Consider the following 27,724-nt stretch of genomic DNA (forward strand, 5'->3'; position numbering starts at 1 on the left):
ACGTCAAACCGCTGCGGGAAAAATTGTCAGGAAAAATTCACCAAATGTGTCAAAGGATGTGGAGACATTATTTTATAAATAAATGAATAAATAATTATCTAAGGCAATTTTCTTTTAAATTTTGAATTTTTTCTATAAACGAGAAAATAAGTTTGTGGTACTGTAAAATTTTGGACATCTTCAACTTTCAATCTCGGACCTTTTCGAGCTTACCGGAAAGGCCCGAAAAAAAACGTGATTGCTTTGATTTTGCATTGTAGATGAATTATTTATTAAATGGAAAGAGTAAATTGCACGTTTTACCCCCCCCCCCCCTCCAAAAAAAAAATGACTGTGCTTTTAGCATATTTTCTTGTTCTTAAGATTAGTAGCATTAAACCCCTCCCCAATATCGATTCTTTCCATCAGTGTTGATAAATGCATCCTGAAATTAAAAATAAGCCCTCTTTGCCAGTGCTTAAACAGGAATTCTCAAAATAAAGTTGAAAGATTTTTCTAATGCAAAGTTGCCCTATATAAACTAATAAGAACGTGTAGGTTATTTCCTTTACCTAGGACAACAGCCCGTGGGCTGGAAGACAAATGTAACGCTGTGTCATGACAGAGAAATTCAAAATCAGCATTAGATAAATTGGCTTTTTAAGGTTAACAGCCATTTTACTCAAGTTAAGAGAATGATGAACTCCAGGCATCGTAGAATCTGAACTGTAACTCCTATTCATGTGGGCATTCTCACTATTGCATGGAGAGGATGGATTTGGGGGAAAACAAAGGGTTCGCCCAATAAGATAGGTCATAGGTATACACTGTGATGGGGGTTATCAACATTGTTATAAGCATTTCTCAGAACTCCCAAACTTTCACATCTTGTGATTGGCCATCAACAAAATTACATCGTGAAAAATCTCTCCAATTCCTCATTGACAACATTTTCATGTAGTCTTAGGAGACCTAAGTCTTCCAACAAACTCGGAATCCCCATGGGCACTAATTGTGTTCCTTTAAATGTTAACCTTCACTTTACACCCTTTTACATGAAATAGAATGTTCTCAGAATTTTTCACATGGTAAGAATACAACACTTGCTGTGGCCTTCAACTCGACATTAAGATATATTAACAATATTTTATCAATTTGCAGTATCAGATTACAGTACTAAGATGAGAAGAACCAAGCAGCACAAATAACATAGCTTTGTAAATAAAATTGAAGAAAAAATCAAAGTGTCAATAAATAATTTATTTCTATCACAAAAAAATCCACAACATTTAGTTTCTCTTCCACTGGACGGAATACAGGATGAGATTTCTACATATCACAGTATGGTGTCAGTCACATGACAAAGTGAGTCATCAGTCACATGACAGGAAGTGATTCATCAGTCTGTGTCAATAGATCTGGGTCACTTTGATGCTATACACGTAGAGATGCTCTTGCTTTATCTAGAATTTCTTTCCTAATTTTGGGGTAATTTGGATGATTACCTAAAACCTGAAGAAGAAATAATTTTTTGTTAACGTTTATCATCTGTTAAATATTGTGTTTTTGTAGATTTATTTCAAAAAGAAAAATCATTCCTTTGTGTACTTACATGATGACAAATATCAATTGCATCTACAAATCTCTTTGCCTTCAGGTAATTGAATGCCAACTTAAAACCTGAAATGAAGGAAAATCAATACAGTGTACATGTATGAATCTGAGATGAAATGACAGCATTTGTTTGCACATATTTATATAATTAAAAAAAGACAACTCTACTACAAAGCATAATATATAGAAAGCACATGATAATAAATTTAACTGTACTTTCATAAAGCTGATCCTAAGTTACCTATAACGGGGTTGTTTTTATTTCCGTATTTCCAGGCCATTTCATAACTGGAGGCAGCATCCTTGTAAGACTGTTCTTTCTCAAAAATATACCCCAAATATTCATGTGCCTTGCAACAGGACTGGGTAAAAAAAAATATATACATGTACAATGAACAGTGACATCTATGCTTGTTTTTGTAAAAATTGCACAGATTTTACGTAAAAAAAAATATATATAAGCTAAACCAACCCTATTGTGTTGAAGGCATCTTTTCAGTAGTTCTGTGGCCATATCATATTTCCCAGTCTACAAGAAAAGACATACATGTCTTTATATCCTGCAATATCCCAACATTTACAAGACTTTATACACTGGGTTTATCATGATTAGTAATCAGTAATGTATGCTAGTTCAAAAAGCTAGTGAAAGCTTAGTTTCAACAGGTAAACATCCATATTTTATTTACAAACAGTTGTCTTAAAAATATTTCTGAAAGTTTGAAACTACCAGATACTTTCATTTTTACCTGTATATAGATGTCTGCCAATAACAGCCAACCCTTTTCTAGATCTTCTGCATCCTATAAAAATAAATTTCAGAACTTATTCTTTTGAAATATTATCAATTAGGCGAAACAACCAAAGTTCCTTTTTGAACACTAGTATCTGACAACAAAAAACTTATTCTTTTGAAATATTACCAAAATGCTTCAGCACCATGAAACAACAATGATGCTATAATACAACAAGTTCCTTTTTGAACTGTTTGCACTGAAAACTACAAATACAGCCATTATTTGCTCTGTATCTGACAACAAAGTATCTCATTTTGGCCCTTTTGTGAAATTTCAGAACTCTGTAATAAAATAATTTGTTACTATACACGTTATATCTCAATTTGAACTTTTCTTTCAGGGACCTGCATGGTCCAGTAAAAATTTTCGCAAAAAGGAGGTACGACAACAGATATAAAAGAAACAATCCTCTTTAACTGGTTCCTGGCTCTGGGTGTCTGCTTCAGCACCATGTATGCTGCTGCTATTCCATACAAAGCACCTACATGTTCTCGCTGAGTCAAAGAAAAAATACATTTATAAGAGCGAAGATGCTATAATACAACGTGTTTACTATTGACCCTTGTATTTTTGTCCGCGAGGTCACGAAGTAGGTAAAACCTTTTTTTGATTTTTAAAGACCACTGTTTGCTAAGATGTGATCTGATAAAGATAATGATGAATTGAAAACTACAAATACAGCCATTATTTGCTCTGTATTTTAGCTATTTTCTAATAAAATCTAAAATTCTAACTTTAACGACAAATCCTAGGCCTAACTATTTAAACTTTCACTGTGTTCTAATCATTTTAAAAGCAAGACATTAATGCCCAAAATGATTATACCTTATTTCTTGATTTTTAAGTATATAAAAATATGTTAATCGTGTAGCCACCATGCCATGATAATCTTGTATATGTATGAACGTGTGCGCGCATGCAAAACGTTGAATGACATTTATGATTGAAATTATAACTTTTTTCTTAAATGAAATCCTTCGATACTAAGCAAATGAAATATCCATGATGTATGCTTATTCAGTTATTTACCAGTTATTTACCAAATGTGTACATATATAATACTAATTATTCTTCTAAACATTAAAACTTAAAGTATTCTACACAAGTATCATGCTAACTCTAATCTACAAATAAAAGAAGTGTTATGGAGTTTCCAGAACATAAATGTTTCTAAATTTTGTCAAAAGTACTACATATGTATATGTATATGTAGAAATTGAACAACATTAACAATCAATCTAATACAACTCCCATTACACTAAATGTCTGCTTTAATACAACAGTCTTATCATCAAATGAAATATCAGTGGAATATAATGGAGTATTCTTGATGCAGCAAAGAGATTAAAGCTGTCTTCCTATAAAACATATTTCCTGTTAATTGCAAAATTTCAAATACATTTGGAAAAATAAAAAAAATGAACAAAAAACATTTTCTTTCATTGTGTACCCAGTATATAGAACTGATTTCCCCAACTTTTTATGATCAGACATGTACTTTGCAGTGTTTGAGTGGTCAAATTATAAAAATGTCACCATAAAATACATATGTATTGTGAAATTCAACTTAAAAATAAAAACTTGATGAGTACTAATAGAACGTTGACAGTGCAAACTATGAACCAAGAGGTGGTGCTGATAAATCTGCTCTAAAAATAAAGGAGGTAACTAACAAAAACATCCCCCGACACCGAGAAATCAATTTGTTTATCCCTGTTACCATGGAAACACCTACCGCTGAACCAGTAGTGGGATTTTCCGAGTCAGGCTAAGTAAAACAACAGCTCATCATGACAAGTTTCTTATAAATAACATCTATTAAGCAAAAAGTCTTGTATTCATGTGGACTTCAAAGTGGATTTTTTTTTGCAACAATATTAAAGAAAGGACCAAAAAGTTTTCATAAATTTTAAGATACATGATAAGGACTGGATTAAATGTCTACCTCCTTATATAAATGAAATATAGTTAATTTAAGAAGACGCCACAAAAAGTCTATCTTCACTTAATATTCTCAAAGAAAGACAGTGTGTTACAGGAGTTATTTTCCACTTTGCTTTACTTGAATTTTAATACATCAAGAAAACAACCCTTTGTCATTTTCAGTTAAGCACACATGGGCAGATTACTAGTATATACTCGAGAAGAAACTTCTGTTCATATGTTGTACAGATTTCGCCTGCTATACTGACCTCATTAGCACTGATTTCCATTAAGTTATTCAGGGCTTTCTCCACATTCTGTTTCTGTTTTGAGGCAATCAGAGCCATATTCTCCAACATTTTGGGTCTCAGGTCCCCAGGCTTAGCCTTCACTTCCTGCAACCATACAAAGATCATTTAACTTTGAAATCAATTTTCCTAACTGGAAGATGAATCCACTAAGCATTCACACACTCTCTTTAATATGTCTTTCATTTATCACATGAATTAAATGTTCGGAATACTTTTAAACTATTAATCTGACAATTTAAATGAATTACCTTGAGTAATTTTTCAGCGGTTCTAACAGCTACCTGTTCACTCTCCATCTTGTCTCTGTCCACAGCTCTGAGAAAAATAATTGTATTATTTGATAGATATTGTTCCACTTTTAAATAATGTAGGTACTTTAGCAGTTAAAGCAAAGAACAGTTTAGCTTTCATATGATGTGAGCAATGGAACTATCAAGATATATAAAAAATTCCCAGCTTTCAAAATACAGTTTTAGGTCAGTTTATGGTAACAAATACATTCCTATACTGTATATTCCTCATTATACACAAGAACTGAATTTTGCCAATAGACTGCAAAAAATTGTCATAAATGTCAGAATATGAAAGAGCGAATGGACTGTTGGTGTTAATGAGGACAAACATGTATTTTAATTTACTTGTATTTCAGCAGTATAAAATTAAAATAAAATACATACATTACTCAATAATAAATTCCTCACATATAAATGTATTTTAGAAATCAACACTATATTTCAGTGATTATTTACCCCGTTCCTTCGTCTTCAAACACCTCTCCACCCAGTGTATCATTGTCAGGGTTCAGACAGATCTCAATCATGTTGTAGATAGACAGATTTCCCCATTCATTGTCTTTACGGGCTTTGTTAAAAGACTTCAGGGCCGCAGTAGGGTTACCAGTGTACCTGGAAACATAAGATAAAATGACTTTGACACATCAAAGTTGAAATTCAAAACCAGCTTACTGGGAAATCAATATGTTGCTCATTTTTTAAATTATACATAATTTATTTTCTTACTGCTTACAAGACATGCCTGTAAACAAATCAAAGATATCTAAAAATGTATTTACCTGTACTGTACTTGTACTTATTTTGTTATTTGTTTTTTTGTTGTTGTACCTGTATCTTAAGGCATGTGTTATTTAATCAATAAACATATTAACACATACAGATATAAACACAGACAGACCTACTCATGATCTACATTAGCTTAAATAGTACACATGTACCCACAAATGTTTTAAATTTACAACTTTCCTACTCCCTCACCATTCATGAAGTCCTTTACAGTAGTTATATCCCGCCTCTAAGGAGGCCCGCCCTGTGGCGTTTTCTGCAGCTTCCAGGAATTTTGGGACTTCCTCCAATTTTCCAGATCTCCTCATTAAGTCTACTAACCCTGCCAAGGCCTCGTAGTTATCTGTCAATAAACACAATATATATCAGTCACAGAGGAAGAGAGAGGCATTCTGAAATCCTATATTTATGCCAATGAGGCTGAACATTTGTTAAATACAATACCTGGTTTAACTGTTAACAGTTGTTGGAAATGGTGAACAGCTGAGTCATATTCATTCTTTCTGAACATAAGATCAGCCAACATCTATCAGAAAAGAAGAAATATTTGTACATTTTGGGGGGCTAGATGCTCTACTTCTTTATCCCCATAAGTTCTGGTACCCTATACTCACAATTGTTGCAGCATCATTTTCTTTCTCATTTTTCAGGAGAGTCATTAGCTGATGTTGGCATGAATCTAAATCTTCTGTCATTAAATACAACCCAGCCAAATCCAACATCACCTATTAAATGGATATAAAAAATATATCATTAAAATTTAATGACAAGCAATGAAAATATTTCCACCTGCTATAAGCTATAATGGATTCAAAAGATACTGAGAATCAGATATCAGCCATAATGTCTTGCCCACTATTTTAAGACTTTCATTTCTTGATCGATGAATTTACATGTATCCTTGGTACATTACCTTGCTATCATTCTCGTTATAAACTAAAGCTTCTTTGTAGAACTTGATGGCCTTCTCGTAATCTCTCTGTCCCCTCACTTGTTCGGCCATTGTCACACAAATACTACAAAAGAATCATATAAACACTAAGAAATTATTTTCTTATGCACAGACCTAATACATGTATTGGCAAGACAAATGTATCCTCACAGTTGTAATTCTATTGATAGAAAAAGTAAATATAATTCAGTCTCCGGGACCATAAAACTTAGACAAGATCACTTTTGATCTCAGTCTCACTTTGTTATTATCAATTCCTTTTGTAAAAGTGAGACTGACATCAAAAGTGAGCTCAACAACGTTTTATGGCCCCGGGGCCTGGTGTTTGGTGAGTACATACTCTGAAGCCAGCTGTTTCTGCTGACCAATGGCATCTGGCTGTTCTATCTGAACTCTCTTCAGAACCCTGCACAAGGCAAGAAACAAGTTTTTCAAACATCAGCCCATAAAAAGACTTTTACTGATAATTTTATGTGTAAGCTAATGAAAAGACAATACTTACAAAATCCAAATCACAATACATGTGCAATGTACAACCAATCAAATGACATCATTTTTTCACTAGACAGTTTTTCAATTAAACCATGAAAAGATATCTCGGTACATATCATAGCCCTGACATTTGGATGATTTGGATGACATACCTGGCCTGCATGTCCCTGGCCTTGGTGAGAGCTGTCATGGCATCCTCCAGTCTGTCCACCTTCTGGTAAACTTTGGCCAGTAGAACCATCAGTCGGGTGTGCTCCATCATCGTGTCCAGGTCTGAAGCTGTTAGATCACAATCAAAATTTACATTACATCTTATACTTAAATTAGAATTTCTACATCTCTTTTTTTATTCTTCTTGGGTCAAGTTTATGAACATGAATCAAAGTGGAGGAGGTGAAGAATCTTCAAAGTCTTTCACTTTAGTTTACAAATTAAACATGAACCAACTATACGATTCTAGGTATTCTCTTGAAAATTATGGCAAAACTGTGATAAATTCTACTATCCTCATTTACAATATTCTTTCTTGATCAACAGTTCAATTCACGATTCTAAAAATAAGGCAAAATCAAACAGTTTTCAACAAAAACAAGAACACAACTATTTTCTTCAAATCATTTAAGAATCACCTAGTACAAATAAATGTAGCATAAACAAGAAACTAAATCAACATCAGGTGTTCATGCATGCAGAATCCAAACTTCTGTAACAGATAACTCCTGAATGCCTTACACATCTCTGACAGATATTTCACTCTGGACATTTCCTCTCTATTTCTGTTAATTTTCTTTCTCTCTCCAACACATGTTTCAACTTCCTCACCATCTGCATACTTTTCTTTTTCAATGTCCCCAAGAATAGCATTAATTTTCACCTCCATGTCATCAGCTGGGGTGACTTTACTTTTACCTCTCTCAAGAGGTTTATCCTTAACATCTTTTTAATGATGATACCAATGTTACCATGATTTTTCACGCAAGTATTTCACCAAATGAACTTACAAGCAGTTACACGCAATATAATTAAAATTAGATGTTAGATCCGCTCGCATACTTGCTACACTAACATCTAACAATATCCCATAAAGGGTCATGTCAGAGGTCAAATTCTATCAACCAATCAAATTGTCTCCTGGAAAATCATCATATATTTATTGAAGCAAATAAGTCTCGAGCTGTTCCGAATTTGACCCCTGATGTGAACCTCTATGGGATGATGTTAAAAATTAGTCTAGCGAGTATGCAAGCAGATCTAACATCTGATTTTTTAATTAGATTGAGTTTAATACATGATATTTTCAAGTCTTTGTGAGTAGATAAGGATATAAAGAATAGAGAAACACACCTGCTTCTGTTTCCAGGGACTGTTTCAGCACCTTTTCTGCCTTGTCGTATTGGCGTAATTTCAGCAACAGTTCGGCAAGGTCATGTCTACAAACAAAGAAAAAAATTAAATGATGATAAGCTGATGAACAATTTTGCTTGGTTAATGTAAATTAATTTGAAATAACTATCTATTACATGTATGTACAATGCCATGTAATAAATGGAATATACTCATTTGTTTGGAAATCATTTGATAAATCATATGCATAATATATTCCTGATATTTTTTTTTTTTTTTTTTTTTTATACATGTATACATGTACTTCTTAGCATATAATGTTGTTTAAATGTATTGTAACTTTATTGTTGTAAAGTGTTTGATGCAAAAGAGAAATATTTTATCTCATGTATGTGAAACTTCAACTCTGAATTTACATCCCCAGAAAGTGAAAAACAAGTTAGTAAAACATAAATCAATGATGACTGTCCATGAAAAATCAGAAATCAGAAATTCTATTTTTTTTTTATTTTAAAGAAAGAAACTGTAATCAAGAAACAACAAATTAAAATTCCTCTTCAAAATCTCAAATTTAGGATTATACCTTTCTTTATAGTACTTTTTCAGTTTAGTTGCACTAGAACAAGTTAATATAATCATAAATTAATATCATTTAGCTCCTGAAAATAATCATTTAGCTGCTGAAAATAAAAAATAATAATCTTATATACATTTTTCTTAAAAATATATGCATACGAGGGTCATTCAAAAAATACGTAGATAATGCTTCTCATCGTCATATAATTATTACAAGATTATAGATCAACACATTTTCGTAAACATAAACATTTATTTTGTCGAAGTGTGAAGTTTCATTCCATTTGATTAAATAGAACTCTTGTTAGGCAATATTTAAACCAACATGTTTTGTTATCACGGAGCACGTTAACCAACATTGTAACGTCAAATAAAACGTTGAGAAAGTTTGTCAAAATTATACTAATTTTCTTAATTTCAAACACGGTTTGTAGCGTCTTCTCCTTTCAAAAAACATATCCATAACACTTAACACCTAGTTTGCGAACAATTGTACAAATATAGCTTGAATAAGAATGTCATTGTTTTCAAATTCTTTAATTTACCATGTAACTCTATTAATTCTGCAACAATGAAGCACACATCACGTTCAATGACGTTCCTAACTCTTTCGACAATATTCTTAACTTTAATCTGTTTCTTTGCAGACAATCCATCGTCCGATTCAAACTCGCTACCACTCAAAAATTGTATTTTCCATTTAATACAAATACACAGATTATTTTTCATACAGATCCTGGTTTATACGGATTTTTTAAGCTTGTAGAAGAAGTTTCCCGATTGTAAAGTACAATTTTATTGCTACTTGATGCTCCGTGACGTCCTACAACGTCATGGTTTTTTTGCTTTTTTTAATCCAGTCCATATGTATTTAGAAACTGATATCTTTTAAATGGAGTGACATATTACATAGCCTGGTTTCATTTTAATTAATACAGCAATACTTTACTTAAACATGCAGATTTTATTTTGTTTCAGCTCCATTTATCAGAGGGTGGTTGTAAATACTATAAAGTGAAAATTAGTAAATTACTCAATTTGGACGGTGCTCCATGACCCCATTTTTGCTGTTCTAAATCCTTGGTAATTTTAACAAATATGAAGATACATTCCAATTTTTTTACTTAAATTATTTGAATCTGCTGTCAAAATATTTGTACCAAATTTGGATATAATCTGACATTAAATAAAAGAGTCTACGAACTTTTTGAATGACCCTCGTACATCTATAGTTATTCATTCTTACAAAAATATCTTTACTCCTTTTAATGGTATTAGTATTATTTAATTACATGTATATTTTAATGAGTTGAATTATGATGAAAATTTCAGTATAATATTGAGAGTGAGATAGTTTGTGTCATCAGATGAACACAATATTGACACATCTTTCATAAAACAGTGTAAAAATTTGATATGTGCCCTGATTTGATTTTACCTTACAAATCTTTTAAAACTTTTAGAAACAAACAAAAGCAATTATATTTTCATTTTCTCTCACTTTACACATATATATATGAAAAGTAAATCCACTTTACCTATAACATAAACAGATACAGGTGATTACATACAAATGGAGAGTTACAGGTATTGTAGACATATAAACAGCAGTTAAGAGACTTGAAACATGTAGTATACATTAAATTCAACAGTTTTACACATAGTTTTGACAGGTATAAAATTTATATAAGTGCTACACAGGAATGCTACATATTCAATAAAACATTAACTTACCTCAAAAAGCCTTGATTGTTGCCGTTTCTTAATGCAGCTTCATAGTAGTTTATTGCCTTCAAACATTAAATTATCAAAATAATATCAAAATGCACACAACCATTTATTCACAACAGTATTCTAACAAAAGACACATTTAAAGAAAGAATATTATAAAGTGATCCATAAGACACTGAGAGCTGAATTGTATGTTTGTTGTTAAATATCTTTCAATAGTTATGTTATGATCAGTATGTTTTTCTATGTAACATACCTTTCCATAGTTGTGAGTCTTGACCAGGGCTTGACCAATCTTGCTGGCCAGCTGAGTTTCTTTTGGATTGCTCTTCATTGCTCTCTCATAGACCTCAATGGCTTTATCAGGCTGAAACAAAACAAATCCTCTATAAAAACTAATCATGATGTACTTACATGTAGAAAGTGCATTATACATTCTTCTTTACAGCAATTTATATCAGTACACATATACTAAATATGACTACTTGCTGATCAAATTAAGTTAAGTAAATCTAAATGAGCTTTTATTGTTGTGATACCAACCTCTTGAATACTCATGTAGGCATCACCCAATAATAATGCTGTCTCTACATTGGGCTGTTTGTCATATAGCTCCCTGAAATATAAAAAAAAATACAGTTGAACTTTGGGATCTCAAACATTGATATCTCAAATACCATAGATACATGTATGTCAAAGTGATTTGGAAGTCCCAACCACTTATTCTTTGAGCATTTTACCCTAGATATCTCAAATCATGGGATATCTCAAAATGTTTACTCAGTTCAATTGAGTTCCAGATAGTGAGATTTGAATGTAATAACATTTTGGGGGGGAAAATGAAAACCTACAATTTTGAGTAATTTACACTCTTAAAAAAAAAAAAACTAGAAAGTTTCAGTATACCTGTAGCAGCCAGTGTACAGCCTCTTGTCTTTCTTGTGATGGAGATAAATGTCTGCCAGCTTCTCCCTGGACTTGACGTAGTATGTCTGATCTGGCGTGATGTTCCGCAGCATCGTGATGGCCATCTCCACGTCCCCTCTGGCGATGGATAGGTCAGCGTTAGCAATGGCGATTCTCACCTCCTCAGCGGTGCCGCCGAAATCGTTAATGGCATCCTGCATTACCTTAGCTGCCTCATGCTGTTAGAGATGGTTAATATGATCCATATTAAACTGTCTTTACATGAGTACTTAACTCTTTTTTTTTTTTTTTTTTTTAGTAAAATTAATCTCTTTCAGTGATAATTAGGAATTTAATCTACAAATAATTTTTTTTCTCACATCTTTTATACATACTTATAGAAAACATCCATGTAAATGTATTTAATTTTACATAGGGCTAGGTTAATTTTTTTTCTTTGAGGCTTGTTGTCCACTACTTACTGTTTCTCCCAGAGAAGTATGGGCCTCGGCCAGTTCTAGGTACACAGACACTCTGTCATTTGTACTGATGTCTAGCATCTTCCCCTTCTTTGGCATCTGTCCCTTTCCTGTTAATGCAATGCACACTAATCAAAGCCATTCTAAGTCATAGTAAGAATCTTTCAATTTTAATTTCCCTTCCAGCAAGATGTAAGTCCAAAATAAATTGTATATTGCATTCAAAACATTGCATATTATATTTCATTTTTCATTCATAATTCATAGCATTATATTCACTTCATATTCACTTTTTTTCATCAATAAAAGACAACGAAATGTAACTGTAACTAACTGGTCAATATAACATGAGCCATCACATGTTTTTATACTGAGTTCACATCAAAACTCACCAGCTGATTTGACCCCTGGCAGAGCCATGGCCATTTGAAGAGTTTTAACAGCCTCCGCTGAATCTCCTGACTTCTTCAGGATGCGAGCCTTAATCAGATGATACAGGGGGTGGTCCCTCACCTGTCAATCAAATTTAAATAATAAAACATCTACTTCATTCTGATGAAAACTGTTCAGTTTTGCATGCATTCATTTTAATAAATAAATCTAGGTATATTTCTCCCAGATCCAATTGACTCATTTTATTCTACTTGGCCAACAATTAAAGATATTCATGACAGTTAATTCAACATAATCTCCCCGAACAAACTTTACTTCTGACAAAATTCTTTCACCATTTTGCCTCACATAAAGGCCTCACTTTATGATTGCAGACTTCCACTCAGAATAAATTCCATACTGACTGACCTCGAAGTTGTAGCTGAGTCCGACCTCCAGTGACTGGTTGGCAAGTTTAAAGTTGTTCTGGTAGAGGTGGATCTGAGCCATCAGGATGTGGGCGTCTGAGTACGTGTTCTCCATCTCCAGGCAGTGATTCAGGGTCCCCTGGGCCGCGTCTATGTCACCTACAACAGGAATATACAAATGTAAATCAGTGGTGCTTTTATATGTTTATGTTATCACATCATTTCTTTTTTGTATTAAACAATGTTCATATGTTCATTTTTAGACTGTAATATAAAATGAAAGAGGAACAACTGGACATGGGGCAGATCCAGAGATGGACACAAGACAGACCTTCATGGATGTCTCTGGTAATGTCTTTATGTGCTGACCAGCACGAAAAGGACTAGGTGAGTAAGTAGAATGTACATAATTATCATTTCATTTAAGTTTTAATTCATAGCATACCTTGAAGGAACCTGACTTTGGCCATTAGGTACAGGGCCTCTAGAAGTCCTGGTACAGTCCGGGTCAGGGCCTCCAGTACCTGATTACAGCGCTTCAGGAGTGGATCCGGGGGCTGACCCTGCTTTATTGGCTGTAAGAGCAATAAATTGATTTATTAAAAATTGAAGCCATTGATCAGGGATCCTAGTTATTTGGTTTTTTGCCTTTTAAATTTAGACTTTTTCGCCTGCATATTCATATTTTTTAATTACCAACATGCAAACTTACTTGTGTGGGAGCAAACACTAAGAAGTCTTTGATCATCTGGAGCAGAAAGTCTGGATTGAGCAAGAGGAAGTACTGAGGACCAAGGGGATTTCCCTATAAAGGATAGAAAGGTTGTATAAAACTTCATCACTTTAGGTTACTAGTACTTGATTTAATCATATAAACCAAAACAAAGTTTTCCCAATTTCTTCCAGTGGACTTACTTTTAGGGCTGAGAAATGAATCTCCACTGCTTCATTCAAGAGTTTGTAGGCTTTCTCTGGTCCTTCACCTCTCTTTATAGCCAATGCAGCACTCAGGTAGGCCAGTTCCTATAATGAAATTTAGTTTCTTTTTCATGATGATTAAATGAATGTCCATACATGAGCTGCTTCTAAAATTCTCTAGAGGAGTTGTCTCCCTTTTTTGGGAGCACCACTTACCGATGTCCTTCCTATACTCTGCTGTACTTCCTGTAGGAAATCTAACTGTTGAGCCGCATCATCCAGCTGGTTCTCGATCAGCTGACAGCGAATGATACCTGTACAGAAAGGACATTGGTTAAATTTTTATATATAAACTTGTCATTTTTGAAATGAAAAGTCAATACACTAAACTACAATATGTGAAACAATTGAATGCATATAACGAATTTTTTTTTTAGATTTGTTACAGCTAAAATTTGCTTTATCTCATTTCGCTATGCAAAGCTTTCTTGAACTTCTGTCTATCAGTAAGGACGAGCCAAAATGATGAAATTTCAGAAATAAGGCAACCCCAGCCTGATTTAACCTCTATGTCATCAAACAAACCTGTGAGAGACTGAACACTGGTGTCGTTGATTTTCATGGCGTTCCTGTAACATTTCATGGCGTCCTTGACCTTTCCCTGTAGGAGGAGCTGGAAGCCTAGTTCGTTTATATACTCTGTGTTCTCTGGATCCTGCTGGACAGATCGCTCCACTAGTGTATAGGTCTGCTGTAGAACCAGGGCATTCCTCCCACACTGCCAATAAAAACGTATACTTATTATAAGGGGAGAAACATCCTGCTGCAATAAAATGTTAGTTCTCTTTTTCTTTTTTGTATCCATGCCAGTTTCTGGGTTTAATAGATATATATAAAAGATGAAAATGCAAAAAACTAGAACTGTCCAATAGGGACAAATACCCCCCGCTGGGTTTTTCAGAGAAGGTGCCAATTCAAAAATACTTTATGGATCTAGAGGTGTTCACAATTTACTTACAAAAATTTGCAGTGAAATACAATTGCTCATCATGTTTCTTAATGAATGAAACAAAGGTGCAACCAAATGAAACATCAATACTAATACATTGTAATTCCATTTTAACATTATTTTTTTTATTTAATTTTTTTATTTCTGCATTAAAAAAATATATTGCAATTATGTGTTATGTCACTCTGCAAACTGATTGTTGAAAAAAAAAATCATATTATACAAAATCAAATTAATCTTGAGAACTTTATATCGATTCATTTGAAAATAAAGAGCTGGTCATCCAGTAATGAAGTGCTTTGACAGACAATAAATTACAATTAAGAGAATAAGAGAAGAGAGATCTTTAATTCTTGTGCCTGATTCCCAGGAGATTACACATGGTTGATAATAAGATGCCTTAATGTTCAACTTCCTACACCAAACTCATTAATTTATCTTTAACTGGATGCATGTCCAGTCATTATTCCCAAGAGATAAATAAAATTACATTATCTTCTGTGCAATGTAAAAACTGTTTTTAACTCTTGATGATGTTTCTTTTTTTAAGTTTATACAAGTAGTTTTAAGCTGTAAAATTTTTGTACAGATATTCTAGATTCTATGTCTAAAACCTTATACATGAGCCCAAAATGAACAAGTCAATTAAAATAAAAAATAAAACCTGTAAAATGCAAAAAAATGAACAAAAAGAGTTGAAAATTCCAATTGCACACCTTCATATGGTGAAAAATAAGTGTACAAATTTTCAGATTAATCCTTGCAATAGTTTCTGAGAAACAGTCCGGATAAAACCACAAAATAAAAATGAAAAAACACCTGTAAAATTCAAAATAATAATCTAATCAAGATGAAAATATCAGGTGCACAACTTCATATGGTGATTAATATTTGTACAAATTTTCAGACAAATCCTTCCAATAGTTTCTGAGTAATGGTCCGGACAAAATCTCGTCTACAGACAGACAGACAGACGGACAGACGGACATGGTGATTCCAATATACCCCCCCTAAACTTCGTTTGCGGGGGGTATAAAAACCGTTTACCAAAATCAGTGTTCACATTTATCAACTCACCATTCTGCAAAATATCTGGGCCATGTGGTAGTAAAGGAAAGCACTGCGTGGTTCAAATCTATCTAGGGCTGATATAACATCTCCTATCTTGTTGGAGGCCTACAATAATAAATCACAAGATAAGCCTAAGAAAATAGAATTCCAGTGAAAGATAATAGCTGGAGTTCTATCTTTTATGCTGTACAGACCTCAGAGTAGTTGCCCTCCCTGGCCAGTAGGTAGATAACTTGGTACTTCAGTGCTTCTGTGCAGTGAAGGTCTGCATCCAATGCTCTATTAATACAATGAAGAAAGTCAATACAAGCTTTTGGACATACAATACATAGTCATTTAATTGTTTTAAGACACTATCATTAAAGTTTGAAAGTAAATGTTTACTTCAATTTCTGTTTTTCAAACTACGAACTTATGCCATTTATAAGCTTTTTTGAAGCTGAGATGCTAGTATTTGAGAAATATCTTTAAGTTCTGTTCACATAAGTTTCATCACTGGAAATTCCTAAATTATTTTTGTACAAAACTGTAACTATAAATACCTTTGAGCTGTTTCAATGGCTTGGTCCCAGTCCTGAAGATTGAGCTGTAGTTTCATTTTCTCAATCAGGGCTGGCATGAACCCCTGATAGGTCACAATCAGCTGATTAATTAGTTCTAGTGCACCAGTAAAATTGTGTCGCGACTCCAGGTACTTTGCCTTTCCCTTTGTAAAAGCAGAAACAGTCCTCCATAATACAAACCCTGTGATGGAAAAAAAAGATTAAATACCAACAAGTAGATTCCCAGCGCATTTATATCCCGAGAACCATCCATTCTGTAATAAAGTTTTAAAAACAAACTCTATATCATAAAATAAGTGATAGTACACATATACACCAATTTTTGCTAAGCTGAAGTTGAAAATAAGTGTCAGAGACTAGGTTAAATTGAAACTTTATCATTAAAAATTGGATTAACTCTCTAAAATCTTGTTGTCTTAAGCTTTAAATCCCTTGTTAATAAACTGAAGGAGATAACACTGCAAAACAAGTCAACTTTATATAATGTCTAATTTATCTGATAAACTTTCCTTCTTCCTTTAGAGATGAAAATACCATGCAAGAGAAAACACTGGACATGGTATAAAAGTATTTTCTGATTTCACTCACCCAATGGCATCATCAAAATATTTAATTGCTTTCTTTGCCTCTCTGCCGCTCAACAATTCAACCCATCCTTTGGCAACAAATCCCTATGTGAATACAAATTCAGAATTATAAATCTCTTGCAAGTGTATGTATTTTCACGGAATAAATGAACAATTGCTACATGACCTCTCATTATAATGAAAATCATGTTAAACATCTAATGAATCATTTACTTAAAAAACTTCAAAGCAATACTGCATGCAAAACATACAATGAAATACAAATTTACAAATTTTTAAACCTGAACTTGGAATATCAAAACAGAACACATGGATGGCTTACATAATACTTTATAAATGCTGTGAAGTCTGTCTTCTATAAATTATAAAACAATTCCTCTTTTACATAACAACTGGACATTACACACGTTGATCACTATAATTACATGTACATAACTAACACACACACACCCTCCCTCAAACACACACATAAAATTGTGTTTATACATGTACTTTACTGCCTCAAACTTTGTTGCAGTGGGATAATTAACAGGGATAAAACATAGGGGCTTGTCTTCCGTTCTTTTTGGGTCAATTCAGCGAGATGAGCTCAAATCGAAGAAATTGTATCCGTTTATTGTTGATTAAACGCGTGTTCACGACTGACAATCACATCAACATTTAGGAAAATCATCACTGTAGGGGACAGAGCCATGATACCGAAATAAATTAATGGTTTAGATCTTTATTTTAACAACTTTTAAGTGTATTTAAAGAAGATTCAAAATTTTTAAAATTTATTTTACATTTAGCAATCCGGAAGACAAGCCCCTATGGGATAAAATTGTAAAAGGGGTACCAAAAAAATTTGATGCAATTGATTTTTTTTTCAAATCATTTGTGAACATTTTTTTTTCTTACCTCTTTAGTGGTAGCCATTTTTAGCATTCTGTCAATGTATTCTCTGGCTTTGTCTGGTTTGCCATTTAGCAACAGAAATAGTCCTCCATAGTACAAACCCTTTGATAGAATTAAAAGAGTAAAATACCAACAGAAATCAAAATAGCAAATAAAGAAAAAGTACCTAACTCCATTCTATATAAGTACCTCTACAAATTAATTACAGACCTGTTTACCCATATCTTCGCCTCTCAGTATTTTTGATTGAATTTCTCCGTGCGATTTGGCATTTGCCAGTAAGATTTAACTTTCCATCGATTTTACAAACATTAAAAGAGAACTGCTTTTCTGATTACAAAAACTTGGTTTAACAACATGGTCTTTGTCCTTTTACAATACCAGAGCATTTTGGCAACCCGACATCACTTCAGTGTTTTAAATTTTTCTCTTTTTTAGTGATTCAAAGGCGTGAAACGAAGATAGATCATAATGAAAACTAACAGCTAAATTCCAAACAAATGTATTTCCGATTTCCGTATTTTCATAATAGCAAAATGTGAGACATATTTTAAACTAAAAATCCGTACAAAATACGATGAAATCGCAAGAGTAAACAGGTCTGTAATTACAAAATGTAATACTGTAAAATCATATATTTTCCTGGGGTAAATTTTGTGGTTTGAGGAAAAACTATGGGTTTAAATGGGATTAGATTTTGTGGTTGCAGATTTATAGAGTAGTTATGTATACGACATATTTTACATTTTGTGGTGGAAGTGAATTCTTGGGTCTCTTAATTCAAAAACCCCCATGAAAATTAGTGATTTCACAGTTTAAGTATTTCATTAGAAAAAAGAATCTAAAAATAAATTTAAAATAAATGACTATTTTTATTTGAATTCTGTATTTTTCTTCCTCACCATTTCTCCACTTTGTTTTCTCTCTTCCTTTAGTTTGGCATCCAACTCTTGAACAGCCTCTCGATCTACGAAAGAGAAGACTGTGAATCAGAAGAGAGAACCAACTACAATGCATATTTCCTGATGACACGAAAATTAACTTTGATCTTGTCTATGGTATTGCTGATTTAAATGGATGTTTAACAAATACAATGATCATTAAACAATTACAATATTCATTTACAATAAATAAACTCACCAACAGATTGGCTGTGCTTGTGTGCATAAATCAGAGCCATTGTAGAGCAAATATTAACATCTCTCTTGTCTTTCAATACATCAAGCTCCCGGATTCCTTCTTGAACCCGACCTAAAGCAATATTTTTTCACAGATCTATAAATCTATCAATTTGATTTAGATGGTAAGTAAACTGTACATGTAAATGTATAGAAATCATGTAAATTAATTTTTTTCTCTGCACTATTATAATCATGTGTAGGACAACAGCAATCTCTACATATGTTAATGTATTGGAAGTTTGGAACAGAGGAAATTAATATTGAACTACACATTAGTCATTAATTATTTAAAACAAAGACAGGGAGTCAGTTCCCAAACTTTCAAGATCAGACTTCCACAAACCTAAAACACTTAAAATAACTGGTACAGCATCAATACATTGATGCCTTCTTGCGGAATCAATGAAAAAATATATGTGCCTTATAGAGATACATTTTGTAGCAGTTCGAAGACAGAAGATAGGAGTGAAACGGTTCACCGCGGTATTTTTTCTCGGTTCGATACACGGTACAAAATCTCTATTTTCGTTTTTGTTTTTTTTTTTCGGTCGGGATCGTCATTCCATTAAGTTTGGCATAAGGTATAAACATGCTCCTCCATATAATTAGTTCAAAAATGTAAATTTTTGTGGACTTCAAATTTAAAAAATAATTTTAAATTGTTTGACTAGATTAAGAAAAAAGAAGAATAAAACAACAGTTGAATTTGTTTCCATCTGTCAAAATGTATCGTATCGAAAATAAACGAACCAAGACCAAATTTTACGATACATATCGAACTGTGAAGGACATGTATCGTGTCACCCCTAACAGAAGAGCAATTGAAACTGACATTCATGACATGAATTCAATGTGTATTCTCTTCATTTGAATAAAATTAAATTGCAACTTTACAAAACATACACATATTTCAATTTCAATAAGACTTTTGAAGTTTGCAACTGATATCATGTGAAATCACAGTCTAGATTTCAAATTAAACAGATCACTGTACTGAAACGTAACAATGTACTTGTTCAGTTGTTACACTATTAAACATATTACGTAAAAATGGAGTGAAATGTGTGAAAATTATCACAAACCTTGTAAAATAATTGCATATGCCCTAAAGAACTTTAGGACAGGGTCATTACTGAACTTCTGTAGGCCTTCGACCGCTGCATTTTCCATGTGACAGTAATAATTCTCCCTGCAGTAGTAGGAAATTTTTCCCTAGAAGAGATGTGTACAGAAAAATTGCAAGAGACCAAGACATCTAATGTATAACTTAAAATTTAAGGAAAATTTATTTTAAAAAAAAGGGTTGAACAGTTCAGATGTTGAATGACTAACAGGTCTGGTACAATCACTAGATTTAGCTACGTAGCTTGATTTACCTACTTAGATTTATTTACCTACCTGAGCCGAGGTAGCTTTATTTAGCTACCAGATCAATTTATATCTATAAAAAACATTTTTCTCAGGTTGCGCGAAAAATCCCAATTTGATGCAGTGATCATTTTCAACTTTGAACTCATCTGAAAACAATTCATGAAAAAATCACTCTTGAAGAAATGTCTTTTTCTGCGCAATTGCAATCAAAGTTCTGAACGTTTTGGGGCTATGTATGACAGCTAGAACAGTTACTCCTGGAATGAAATGACAAAGAAATCCAGTTCTGGTTAACATGATAATAGGTCGGTAATTATTCTGCACTGTGGCACAATGTGAAGTGATCATACTCAGCCATGCCTCACCCCACACAATAGAAAGGACAGTTATCCAAACAATGAAATTACATGTTTTGCTCTAAATTGTCCAAATGCAGCAATGTATAAACTATCTCTGCTTTGGCTTGTTTTTTAAAACCTCACTAGTATAAATACTAGAGGTACTGTGAGCAATGAGCTCACTAAATGATACCCCCACCTCCCATAATGTCCATGTGTTGCTAAATATTGTTTTACGGTAATGTGTAAAAAGGAATAACTCATCCTATCAAATGTTATCCAGAAGCTTCTATATGTGACGTCATAGGTAAACATATAATGGCAATGTCCATGTTTTGCTATGGGAAACCTAAAATACGTGTCGAATAAAAAAGTAAAATAGGAGGTGCACAATGGCAATATGTAATAAAGATTCTGTGAAAGTTTCATTAAATTTCACTCATTAGTATAAGAGGAGTTGCGGATAAGAGATAAAGCGTAACAGACGGACGGATGGACGGAAATCCCGATCACTATATAGTATATACCCTCCCACTTTTCAGGCGGGGGGTATAATTAATAGTCATTGAATTGCGACTTTTTGTCTCTTTTTAATAAAAAGAAAAACTTTGAAAAGTTGCATTGAAATAGCTAAATAAATGAATAAATAATTCTACCTACATAGCTAAATCTAGTGATTGTACTGGACCTGACTAATGTGATGTTTTACATTTCGAAAGCTTGAGTAGAGATGTTTTTATTTCTTTATTTTGAAACAAAGAAAAGGGTTATATAAAAACTACCTTCAGAAATATCAACAAATCGAACAATATTTATAAAATCTTTATAAGCAAAATTGTAAATAGAAGAAAAAAACTGAGGAAATTCGAAATTAAAATAACATTATCACTTTTCGCAAAGGAAGAAAGTCGATTTCCACTTTCTCTGGATAAAATATTTATTTCAGTCTTTTGAATGTACATACTATTATTGTAGGATCTGTGTCTACCATCCTGGCAGATTTAATGACTGATTTCTAGGACCTATTTTGCCGCAAAACTGTTGCTGTTTGGGAATTTCTCTCTGCGCATGACATGAAAAAGTTTATCTTCCGGTAGGTCAACTTCGTCGTTGAGAGAACTGAAAGGGATCGTTTTCAAGAACAGTGATATAATCTGGGAGTCATTTTTTTTAAATGCTGTAAATGATATTCATATTCTCTGGAAATAAATATGGTAATAGTTTTAAGCGTCAAAGATAGAAAAACATGAATATTTATAGTATTTCACAAGGAAAAATTTATATAAGAAATTACTCTCCCTTTCGATTATTCAATTGATCGCACCATGACAATTATTACAACAAATCCACGCTTCCGGAAAATAAGCGTGTTAATCCCAATTAATGACCATATTGTAAATATTGATATTTAAGAAGAATCAAAATATGGCATTAAAAATTGATGTAAATAAAGGTCCTCTCACCTTGACACATGATCGTAAGTATTAGGAATTTTAAACAAGAAAATTATAACATAGATCAAATAAAAAGTTTAAAGTTAAAAAAAAATTTCCTTAAGTAGTTGTAGATTACTTTTAAATTCCAGAAAAAATGTCATTTTTCTGGAAAGTGAAAGCAGCGTTTTTTTTCCAGACTTTTTTAAATGAAAGTTTTGAGAAAGAGATAAAAAATATATTGATATAAAGTTATCTAACACTAATCCTGAAATTATTTTATTTTCAAAAAAAAAATCACAGTATTGCTTGAATTTAAAGTAGTGTAGCACAAATACTCTTTTTAAAAAAAAAAAAAAAGAAGAAGAAGAAAAAGTTAGTACGAACTGAGAAACGATTTTCCAATGCTATGAGCAAAAGTGTTTAAATCTAAATTTACTTTGCTTCCAGGGTAGTAGAATACACAAAGTAGATTAGCCCCCTATTGTGTTGACATAATGATCAGTGATAAAATTATCTTCCTAGCCCCCTGCCAAATCCCACGGACAAACTCTCACAAGACACAGAAGTATTTACTTGAGAATTATAATGACATAATATCGCAGACGGTGCGATACATTATATACTGGTTCGATCTACCCATTATTGAGAGACAATGTATACTGTGTCTACTCTCGCTATATCATCAAATTGAACGATGTTTTAAGTTTTTAAAGATTAAATCACTTTATAAACATTGAAAGCAATAATTTTGCTCTCAGTTTGTGTAACCAAGCCCCTTTAGCAAATAAAACTTAAAATTGTTTTAATGAAACAAGGGTAAGGAATATGACATTTTTATTGATGGTGCTAATGTTTTTATAAGTTTTCACATCACAATGTTGAATGAAATAATTGAATAACTAACACAGCTTTCTTTAGATATACACAACTGCTAATATTAAAGTTAATCTTATCTTATTGTCAAAGAAATCTTAAATATAAAGGAGAGAGAGAGAGAGAGAGAGAGAGAGAGAGAGAGAGAGAGAGAGAGAGAGAGAGAGAGAGAGAGAGAGAGATTGTTTCTTGTAAGCTAAAAATTAGGACATTTTGATATACAATTTCTTATTCTGACAATCTTTTAAATATGCCATTTTCTTAGTCTATCAATCCTACGACCATTGATCTAGGACAGCTTCATTCATTGATATGCTACAGACTGTCTTTTGCGTTGGCAAGTACAATTTACATAACCTGCAGAAACAAATTCTCTGACATAATGGAACCCATTTAGCATTCCTTTTCTCTGAAGCAATGTCTACCGGTATAATGTGATGCTAAGTTGATATTCTCAATTATTCACTGATCATGAAAGAATGATTAGATGACCTCTTTCTTCTAATCAATATTATATGTTTAATTTAATTGTCATCCAATATCAAGTTTATAGGGGGGCTGCTGTCAAAAAATCTATGTTAATAAATACTTGGGTCGAAAAAAGCCTATTTAATCAATACCTAGCTATAAAATAGAGTCATTGTCTCTACACGCTCAACTGGAATCAGATATCGGTCTTTTGTTTTATAGGGTTTTAAAAAAAGACAGAAAAAGCCAATGCTTTGGTCTTATCTCTTTACTTTCAATGATATTTTCTAAAAAGACACAGTGAGTTACTTTGGAATGTGATTAAACAATAAATTTCACAAAAGCGCTTTTGTTACACTGGATCAATATTTTTGTTTTTGCCTTTAATTCTTTTCAATCCTATAAGTCGAAATATATTCATTTAAAAGATTCCTTTCTTGGACTAGGTTTAAATTGTTAGGCATACACTTTTAAATAGCATTTAATTTCAAATGTACACAAGGCATATATTTATGAATAAGAAATTTTTGATGGGTAAAAAATATGGTTCTAGTGAAAGATTAATAAGTTAAAATGTGAGTTAAACCACCTTTACAGAATTAACAGATTGCTATAAAACATTAACTCCCATTGACAACAGAACGGCGATGTATAAGATAGATTATTTAAATGGTTAGTTAGCAGTTTATGTTCAGAAGTCAATATTTAAAATAGGAATATAGTCCTCGCTTTCGCATAGAATTCAGGAGGCTATTTCACTATTAGTTTAAACACTTCACAGACTTTCCCTGTTTTTACCAACATTGACCAATTCCGTACATTTCCCGTGGCATTTAACCAAACACCGTCTTTATATTTTCTTGTTGGCAAGCAATCGGTGTTTTGAAGCAACGCTAGATTGTGTGCGGTGAAAAGGGATTTGATACTTTTTTTAAATGTGGAATTAACTTTCTTTCTACTTTGGTGGTTACAATCGGAAAAAAATTGGGATTTAATTTTCTGGGTGCTTATTTATTCATAGCAGCTTTAATCTTAAATTTGAAGTGAAGGAATACACACATAGTGACGAAAATGGCATTCGTTTTAGCCCCAGAACGTAAGTATAACATAATTTTAAAAAACAATTCATTTTGCTTTGAATAAAACATTCTGAAGATTTAAATGGTTGCTAAGGTGATCAGAGTAAACAAATCCCCAAACAAGGGGGGAATAATAAATGAAAAATATCAAATCACTTTGAAATAACATTTCAAGATACACTAATCGCAGTTGAAACCATACAGTAAAATCTCTTTTTGGAAAAAAAAGATGATCGTAGCTGTTGCTATGTTCATGGTAATACTAAGAGGATTGGCTAGAAATACATCCTAAAATACATTTTTATAAAAGCTGCCTACTAAGCTTTATATGGAAAACGCAGCTGGAAAAGCTAGAAGTATTAATAAAGCCTGCTTTTTTGATACTCTCAAACAGAGAAAAACAATATATTTGGCTACATTCATATTCTAAGCTTGGATCATTGAAATGACATTTTATATCAATGATTTTTTAAAGTTGAAGCATGATATGATACTAGCATCTAAATTATTCATTTATGGTACGAAAGTGCTTTAGGACAAAACTACTGAATTCCCTGCTCTTCCGATTCATGCCTTCACGACTTCAAATTACAAAGGTTGAAAAAGCCACAACACTCCAACCAATCGTATCTTCCTGAAAATGATAAACGTATCCAAACTCTTGTCGCTGTGACTATATAATTTGTATATATCAATTTTAAAAAGTTCCGCTTAGTCAACCATTATAATTAATATCTATCTCCTTTTTTGAAGTTTCGGTTCATTAATTTATCAAAGATTTATTATTTGATCGATTGTCGAAGTCAATCCGCAGAACAAATAAACTGAAGCATTGAAAATACTCCCTCAACTGTTTGAAAGTTAAATGTGTAGGCAAGTAACTTGTTTAATTGATACATAACACCAATGTTAAATTTTTAATCTGTCATAATAGCAAAATTTTACCCTAGCAATGTAGATTGATCTGTTTAAAAAAAAACTGAAGCACCCCTACGTCTTATCTAATCTAATGTGCCAAATCGGGGTATTGGATTTAAATCTATATTTTATTTCCTATTCCACAGTGGACAATTTAATCTGGTTAAACTTGGCAAATAAGCAAAAACTATAAAAAATAATACAGAGAGCTAGAACTCATAGAATGAAGTAAAATTATGAGGATCAAGGTTTAGTTAAATACCTTTCAAATTGAAACTAAGGAAGAGAAATGAGGAATCTCAGTTTTCGATTCGTAATTCAATTCGCATAAGTATTCCAGTAAAAGTTATTTAAACATTAGAAGAGTAGGGGGGGAGGGGGTCTCATAATAAGTATATCAACTTGCAAATACATGTATCCATGTATGTATGTATAAATACTTCAAACAAAAGTTATTTAAATATTGGAGGGGCAAGAGGGAGAGGGTGTACAATACATTAGTAGGAATTCTTTTTGCATGAATAAGATTTGCCATTGAGTGAAAAGAGGGGAATTCAATTGATTTGTTTTCTAGCGTTTTAAAAAAAAGAGTTTTGACATATTTGTTTAACCATTGTGAAGAAAAAGAAGAGTGTACAAAATACATATCAGTTTCACCCTATCTTTGTTCTCACTGATGTGCATGAATAATAAGGTCCAAAATTTAACACGAAAGTATACTATAGAGTGTCATTGTTTATTGAATACATAATCCTTGCACCTTATAAAAAGATTTGCTCATTGTATAATTTTTATTTTCTCAATCTTCTTAGTGCAGCTTAAGTTATTGGCAATCGCATACAAACTGAAGTTGCATTATAGTTCACCTCTGGCCATAGCATTTATTCATATTAAAATATTTTGGGACCTACTATCAGATGCCATAAAATACTTGTCTGAGAGTCTACTCCAAACAAATTGAATATTTTGACATTTTGTTTAGTGGACTGTATCGAATTTTGATTAAAAAAAAGAGAGAGAGAGAGAGAGAGAGAGAGAGAGAGAGAGAGAGAGAGAGAGAGAGAGAGAGAGAGAGAGAATTTGAAAATTACTGTAAATTCAAAATGTTGTCTGAAATTGAAAAAAAAATGATGCCATTTGAGGAAAGAAAAAAAAATAGCTGAGAATGTTGATGGATTTTGAAAAAAAAATCAATTTCAGTGTAGTGTCATTGGTTCTTAGAACTTTTGTTCAGTGGATTGTTCAAACCATTGAGAAATACACGAAGAGGATTGCTATACGATGTATGATTTTAAATGGAGAGTAGATTCAATTTTAATCTCAAGCAAACTTGGTACTCATTTAATCAAACAGGTAAACTGACGTAATATCTAAGTTTTCTATATGTGTTTTCAAATTAAAAGGAGGCATTTGGGACCTGAATATCAAGTATTAGGAAAGTGATTTATAGAAACATTTGAATATTCTCAATGATTCTTTGTTAAATGTGGATTTTAATATATCCTTCAATGATTCTTCAACCAAATATACAAGACCCCTTCTGCTTGTATCTGAATTTGGCTTAATGGCAGACTTTGTATTATTGATCATATAATGTTAGGAACAAATCACTTTTCACGCCATAGAAACTCTCATGTTATAGCTGCGGCACCCAGTGAAATGTCGTTCTCTGTTCTATTTTGTCGGCTAAAAATGACATTCCGAGACAATATGGGGTTCATTGATTTCTGCATTAATTACCATTTACATTTGGAAGCAGGCTAGGGTCTCCTTGGACACAAACAATCAAATCTCAGAAAAGCTGGTGTATCTCCACATGCGCAGATTTCTGTAATAAAAGACCTCCACATGCTCATGACTTTTTCAAATATGAAATGTATAATTCATTTATAGTCGTAATCATACAAAATGTTATAATGATAAGGTTATTTGCATGGATGTTATAGTTATATAATCATGAATTTGAGTATCTACTTAAATATTACATACTGTAAAATTTCAAGGTTTAAGTACAAAATATTGGTTTATGTGG

General features: G+C 32.5%; 2 protein-coding genes across 32 annotated transcripts in view; one reads left to right on the plus strand and one right to left on the minus strand.

Annotated features, from left to right (window-relative positions):
- Positions 1-1,222: 1,222 nt before the first annotated feature.
- Positions 1,223-22,029, minus strand: LOC134277184 (tetratricopeptide repeat protein 21B-like). Its single transcript, XM_062759476.1, has 37 exons — positions 21,883-22,029; positions 20,292-20,421; positions 19,169-19,279; positions 18,931-18,995; positions 18,032-18,130; positions 17,133-17,215; positions 16,524-16,709; positions 16,176-16,260; positions 15,988-16,086; positions 14,487-14,679; positions 14,118-14,215; positions 13,899-14,006; positions 13,696-13,788; positions 13,429-13,558; positions 12,985-13,142; positions 12,576-12,696; positions 12,187-12,293; positions 11,705-11,943; positions 11,342-11,414; positions 11,055-11,165; positions 10,802-10,857; positions 8,492-8,577; positions 7,300-7,426; positions 6,996-7,061; positions 6,617-6,719; positions 6,318-6,428; positions 6,148-6,229; positions 5,896-6,046; positions 5,374-5,529; positions 4,873-4,939; positions 4,583-4,708; positions 2,777-2,884; positions 2,343-2,396; positions 2,066-2,122; positions 1,835-1,955; positions 1,592-1,659; positions 1,223-1,491 (listed from the first exon to the last, which is right to left on the minus strand). Exons 1-37 carry the CDS (start codon positions 21,907-21,909, stop codon positions 1,414-1,416), a joined length of 3,933 nt encoding a protein of 1,310 aa, XP_062615460.1. The 5' UTR covers positions 21,910-22,029; the 3' UTR covers positions 1,223-1,413.
- Positions 22,030-22,275: 246 nt separating this feature from the next.
- LOC134277185 (uncharacterized) overlaps positions 22,276-27,724 on the plus strand; it is a 37,330-nt gene continuing 31,881 nt past the window's right edge. For 30 of the 31 annotated variants that reach the window (XM_062759494.1, XM_062759504.1, XM_062759477.1 and 27 more), the window contains exon 1: positions 22,276-22,395. In XM_062759494.1, the coding sequence (XP_062615478.1) occupies positions 22,344-22,395 (52 nt within the window). In that variant the 5' untranslated portion in view covers positions 22,276-22,343. Of the gene's footprint in view, positions 22,396-24,400; positions 24,792-27,724 lie in introns of those variants that run through there. The other variant, XM_062759483.1, reaches the window with a different exon arrangement.

Source organism: Saccostrea cucullata, unplaced genomic scaffold, assembly GCF_032062105.1.
Source record: "Saccostrea cucullata isolate Sc308-1 unplaced genomic scaffold, CSIRO_AGI_Scuc_v1 ctg107, whole genome shotgun sequence".
Taxonomy (NCBI): domain Eukaryota; kingdom Metazoa; phylum Mollusca; class Bivalvia; order Ostreida; family Ostreidae; genus Saccostrea; species Saccostrea cuccullata.

Bases quoted from the DNA above. Each gene is read 5' to 3' on its own strand.
- LOC134277184 (XM_062759476.1), bottom strand. From the start codon at position 21,909: ATGGTAGACACAGATCCTACAATAATA. The intron at 12,697-12,984 runs GTCAGTCAGTAT...TTTGATTGACAG, and splicing joins GACTCAGCTACAACTTCGAG to GTGAGGGACCACCCCCTGTA. The intron at 6,047-6,147 runs GTATTGTATTTA...GTTTATTGACAG, and splicing joins ACTGTTAACAGTTAAACCAG to ATAACTACGAGGCCTTGGCA.